General features: G+C 50.0%; 1 protein-coding gene across 1 annotated transcript in view; it reads right to left on the bottom strand.

Annotated features, from left to right (window-relative positions):
* Positions 1-4,671: 4,671 nt before the first annotated feature.
* Positions 4,672-6,000, bottom strand: part of LOC140723550 (uncharacterized) — a 448,657-nt gene continuing 447,328 nt past the window's right edge. The window contains exon 9 of the mRNA XM_073038124.1: positions 4,672-4,741. Within this exon, the coding sequence (XP_072894225.1) occupies positions 4,672-4,741 (70 nt within the window). The remainder of the gene's footprint in view (positions 4,742-6,000) is intronic.

The following is a 6,000-nucleotide window of genomic DNA, read 5'->3' as shown; positions in this document are numbered from 1 at the left end:
CATCGTACCATCACATACTCCTGGTGTCGGACTCAGAGTGAAGCTCCCTCAAAACCATCCCATCACAAACTCCCGGGGAAGACTCAGAGTGAATTTCCCTCCACACCGTCCCATCACACACTCCTGGGGTCAGCCACAGAGTGAATCTCCCTCCACACCGTCCCATCACACACTTCCGGGGTCAGACACAGAGTGAATCTCCCTCCACACCGTCCCATCACACATTTCCGGGGTCAGACACAGAGTGAATCTCCCTCCACACCGTCCCATCACACACTCCCGGGGTCAGACACAGAGTGAATCTCCCACCACACCGTCCCATCACACACTCCCGGGGACAGAAACAGAGACAATCTCCCTCCACACCGTCCCATCACACACACGCTGGATCAGACACAGAGTGAATCTCCCTCCACACCGTCCCATCACACACTTCCGGTGTCAGACAAAGAGTGAATCTCCCTCCACACCGTCCCATCACACACTCGCGGGATCAGACACAGAGTGAATCTCCCAACACACCCTCCCATCACACACTCGCGGGATCAGACACAGAGTGAATCCCCCTCCAGACCGTCACGTCACACACACTCCCGGGGTCAGACACAGAGTGAATCTCCCTCCGCACAGTCACGTCACACACACTCCCGGGGTCAGACACAGAGTGAATCTCCCTCCACACCGTCCCATCACACACTCCCCGGGTCAGACACAGGGTGAAGCTCCCTCAGCACCGTCCCATCACACACTCCCGGGGTCAACACAGAGTGAAGCTCCCTCAGCACCGTCCCATCACACACTCCCGGGGTCAGACACAGAGTGAATCTCCCTCCGCACCGTCCCATCACACACTCCCCGGGTCAGACACAGAGTGAATCTACCTCCACACCGTCGGATCACACACTCCCCGGTCATGCACAGATTGAATTTCCGTCCGCACCGTCCCATCACACTCTCCCGGGGTCAGACACACAGTGAATCTCCCACGGCACCGTCCCATCACACTCTCCCGGGGTCAGACTCAGAGTGAATCTCCCTCCACACCGTCACGTCACACACACTCCCGGGGTCAGACACAGGGTGAAGCTCCCTCAGCACCGTCCCATCACACACTCCCGGGGTCAGACACAGGGTGAAGCTCCCTCAGCACCGTCCCATTACACACTCCCGGGGTCAGACACAGTGTGAATCTCCCTCCACATCGTCCCATCACACACTCCCGGGGTCAGACACAGAGACAATCTCCCTCCACACCGTCCCATCACACACTCCCGGGGTCAGACACAGAGTGAATCTCCCTCCACACCGTCCCATCACACACTCCCGGGGTCAGACACAGAGTGAATCTCCCTCCACACCGTCCCATCACACACTCCCGGGGTCAGACACAGGGTGAAGCTCCCTCCGCACCGTCACGTCACACACACTCCCGGGGTCAGACACAGAGTGAATCTCCCTCAACACCGTCCCATCACACACTCCCAGGGTGAGACACAGAGTGAATCTCCCTCTGCATTGTACCAGCACACACTCCTGGGGTCAGACATAGAATGAAGCTCCCTCCACACCGTCCATCAGACACTCCCCCGGCACAGTCACAGAGTGAAGCTACCCCCACATCGTCCCATCACACACACCCGGGTTCAGACTGTTTGGGCTTTAAATTCTGCCCTGTGTTCGTTTAGGAAGAGAGACAACCAACACCGGAATATTACAAAACTTGGCTTTAATGCAGAAGCGTAACTGGCACAGCGAGGAGACAAGTCCCAGCTGGGAAGGCGCGTTCTCCCCTCCCCTTACATTCTTTTCTTAGTTATACCCCTTTTTCCCTTAGCCCAACCCCCACTACACATATCTGATAATGCTGAACTTTGTTATACATATTTGGTAATATTGGACACTTTTGCCCTTCTAATTGGTCTGATATCAATTTTTTCACGAATTCCCAGTTTTTACTGAATCACGTGACACTTGCAGTTTAGAGACAAAGGATCCCTTGTTTCGCTCCCTCCCTTGTATTTCTGTCTGCTAATATCACGCTGACCTTAACTGGCAGTCGCAAATTAACCCTAACATTCCCTCCCTTGGCCTCCCCGAGGCCACATCCATTACAAGCTTTTCCGCGGCTGTCGGGACCAGGCAGGGAGGCGAGCGTCCCCCCGGCACTCTTTGGTATGCCCTCCCTTTTTGCATTTCCTGATTTGTCCGACCTAGGGTCATAAAGTATGGGTAGGGGTTCCCTAAGCATCAGCAATTTTTACAAGTAGCACGCAACATTTCTGAAAACTTATTCAAGAACAAATTCACAATCCCCCCTTTGCCATGGTCCATTCCAGTCCGTGTCCTCCCATAGCGCGTCCGCTTTCAGGGAGGGCCGTGTCCTCTCCCTCCACCGGGAACACCGGCGTTTGGTACGCCGGTGGAGGTCCATCCTTTCCAGTCAAAGCTCGATCTATAGTTCGGACGACTAGGGTCCTGATACAGGGTATGCAACAACAACCACACGTGATAAAAATAGCAATTGAAATAGACAGTCCTAACGCCAACTGTCCCAGGAACGCTCCCCACTTACCAAAGGTCTTATTCAGCCAATCTACCACTGGGTTGTTTACCCCGGACTGCTCTTTCAGCTCGTTGGCCAACGCCCGGAGTTCTATCAGGCTCCTGGTCAGCTTTCCGTCTGGTCCACCCCGTTCCCCACCAAACATCATCCCAGGAGGCACACCACTGCCCTCCCGCCGTTTATCATTAAGTAGTTGCTGAGCAACAAAGGCACACTTTTCTGCCTCAACAATAGCTTCCCGCAACTGTTTCAATAAATCATTTTCTGGAAATTTTCCTTCTCTGCTTCCTTTAACAATGATTTGAAATCAGAGATACTTTTCTTTTCATTATCTTTAGCTTCCAGACAAGCACAGTTATCAATTTTACCATATTTCTAAAAACTCTCATATACTCTGTTACTCAACACACAAATGTCTGAGTTTCGGTAACTTAAAGTTGAAGTGTTCCATGGCTCCCCAGTGCACGGAGAAAATCAAATGTAGGACAGTCGCCTTTCAAAACCTGACCTTCGCGTGGGAGATTTCTCCTCTTAACAACCAGTCTAAGGTAGGCGCCGTCAGTATCTCTGTGCACTGTGGTGTACCTGGCAACACTTTTATCCTCCTCACTCCTGAGACTTTTATGCCCTTCTGGGCGGCGGGTACCCTCACTCAGAAGACTTTTATGCCCCTCGTGGGCGGCGGAGGATTCTTCTACAAACAAACAAGACAAAGTTAGTACTTACCAAAACAAGACAAAGTTAGTACTTACCAGTCACGATTCTGCACCGGGAATAATCTTTCCCGAGGTAATTTGGGGTTGGTGAGGATCCGTCGGCAGACAAGATCTAACTCAGTAATTTAACTATCTAGTGGAAGTCTTTGATATAACAGGCACTTCCTCACCTTAGTCGGGGTGCGGCCGCAAGTTGTCTGCTGTCGGATCCGTCAGCCTGTTGTCTCTTCCCTCCCCACGTCGGGGTCACCAATTGTTATGCTTTAAATTCTGCCCTGTGTTCGTTTAGGAAGAGAGACAACCAACACCGGAATATTACAAAACTTGGCTTTAATGCAGAAGCGTAACTGGCACAGCGAGGAGACAAGACCCCGCTGGGAAGGCGCGTTCTCCCCTCCCCTTACATTCTTTTCTTATTTATACCCCTTTCCCTTAGCCCAACCCTCGCTACACATATTTGGTAATGCTGGACACTTGTGTCCTTGGTCCGATGCCATTTCTTCACGAGTTCCCTGTTTCACTGAATCACGTGACACTAGCAGTTTAGAGACAAAGGATCCCTTGTTTCGCTCCCTCCCTTGTATTTCTGTCTGCTAATATCACGCTGACCTGAACTGGCAGTCGCAAATTAACCCTAACAATAGATAGATACTTTATTCATCCCCATGGGGAAATTCAACTTTTTTCCAATGTCCCATACACTTGTTGTAGCAAAACTAATTACATACAATACTTAACTCAGTAAAAATATGATATGCATCTAAATCACTATCTCAAAAAGCATTAATAATAGCTTTTAAAAAGTTCTTAAGTCCTGGCGGTAGAATTGTAAAGCCTAATGGCATTGGGGAGTATTGACCTCTTCATCCTGTCTGAGGAGCATTGCATCGATAGTAACCTGTCGCTGAAACTGCTTCTCTGTCTCTGGATGGTGCTATGTAGAGGATGTTCAGAGTTATCCATAATTGACCGTAGCCTACTCAGCGCCCTTCGCTCAGCTACCGATGTTAAACTCTCCAGTACTTTGCCCACGACAGAGCCCGCCTTCCTGACCAGCTTATTAAGACGTGAGGCGTCCCTCTTCTTAATGCTTCCTCCCAACACGCCACCACAAAGAAGAGGGCGCTCTCCACAACTGACCTATAGAACATCTTCAACATCTCACTACAGACATTGAATGACGGTTCGGTTCGAGGGATTGAGTCGAGTAGTGATGGAGTGAGAGAGACGGAGAGTATTGAGTCTTCAGGTAAGCTGACGCCGTCGATAGTCCCGTCGTCCTCTGAAATCCTTTGGAAGTCACCGACTGTGACCACTACAAACGGGACCGTTCTTCTGTGGTGGAGTTATTAACCCAGGCGAGGGATGGGCACACGAATAACTCCCCACCAGTCACAGCCTTTTCACACTGCGAGAGCCACTGATCGATGCTCCTGATCGATCTTCCAAAGTCCACTTTTTTCTGTGGACACAACAAAGCTCATTCAGTATCCAAAACCATGTGTCTGGTGGTCTATCAGCGGACCTCCTACTTATCTCTCCGTGCTGAGCCCCAGCTGTCCATCAAACAGTTCCTCCCTTCTCTCTCTGTAAGAACACAGAAGTTGACAGTGTCCTTGTAAAAATGTAAACAAGCTTGCAGAGAAAACATAACTCTCTCTCTCTCTCTCTCTCTCTCTCTCTCTCTCTCTCTCTCTCTCTCTCTCTCTCTCTCGTGTTGAACATCTCCCTCTCTCTTTTCAAAAACACAGTTCATAGGGGTAATTCAGGACCCCGTTACAATACTAATGAAGAGAGTGGTTTTAACATTGAAACCAGACTCGGTTAGTGATCTGTTGCTGCTGGTCCGTAACAATTGCAACAACCCAGCTGTCTGAGGCACAGTCCTTTAAAATTGGTGAAAATGACCCAAAACGTTGAAAAGAGCAGGGAAGAAGGAGTTTAACCAACTTCGTCCGGAGCCCTGAAGAACGTCACAACCACAGTGAGCTCATCGTCTTATTCAGCCCGGAGAAAATCATGCAGGGAATTCATGCAGGTGTATAAGATGATGAGAGGCATTGGTCGTGTGGATAGTCAGAGGCTTTTTCCCAGGGCTGAAACGGCTAACACGAGGGGGAATAGGTTTAAGCTGCTTGGAAGTAGGTACAGAGGAGATGTCAGAGCCAAGTTTTTTAAGCAAAGAGTGGTGTGTGTGTGGAATGCACTGCCAGCGACGGTGGTAGAGGCGGATACAATAGGGTCTTTTAAGAGACTCTTAGATAGGTACATGGAGCTTAGGAAAATGGGTGGCTATGCGGTAGGGTAATTCTAAGCAGATCTAGAGTAGGTTACATGGTCGGTACAACATTGTGGGCCAAAGCATCTGTAATGTGTTGTAGATTTCTGTGATTCTATGAAATTCAAGGGAAATCTCCGATACCACGGAGATAAACTTCCTCCCTGATGTGAAGTTGCTGGTATTGCAGCAGCTGGGATGATTGAGTAAAACTCTTTGCTCACTCCGGACAGAAATGTGGCCTCTATTTATTGTGAACTCACCGAGCATCACAAGGTGGGTTAACTGAATGAGTCTCTTCGCACACACGGAGCAGGTGAACGGCCGCATCCCAGTACGAAGCTGTTGGTGTATCTGCGATGGCCGGATGAACCCCTTCCGAAATGAGAGCCAGTGAATGACGTCACATTGCTATAACGTCAGGGCGATGTATCCAATCAGAT

The sequence above is a fragment of the Hemitrygon akajei genome, unplaced genomic scaffold (genome assembly GCF_048418815.1).
Source record: "Hemitrygon akajei unplaced genomic scaffold, sHemAka1.3 Scf000118, whole genome shotgun sequence".
Classification (NCBI taxonomy): domain Eukaryota; kingdom Metazoa; phylum Chordata; class Chondrichthyes; order Myliobatiformes; family Dasyatidae; genus Hemitrygon; species Hemitrygon akajei.
The sequence above is the reverse complement of the archived record's forward strand: the minus strand, read 5'-3'. Positions and strand labels throughout refer to the sequence as shown.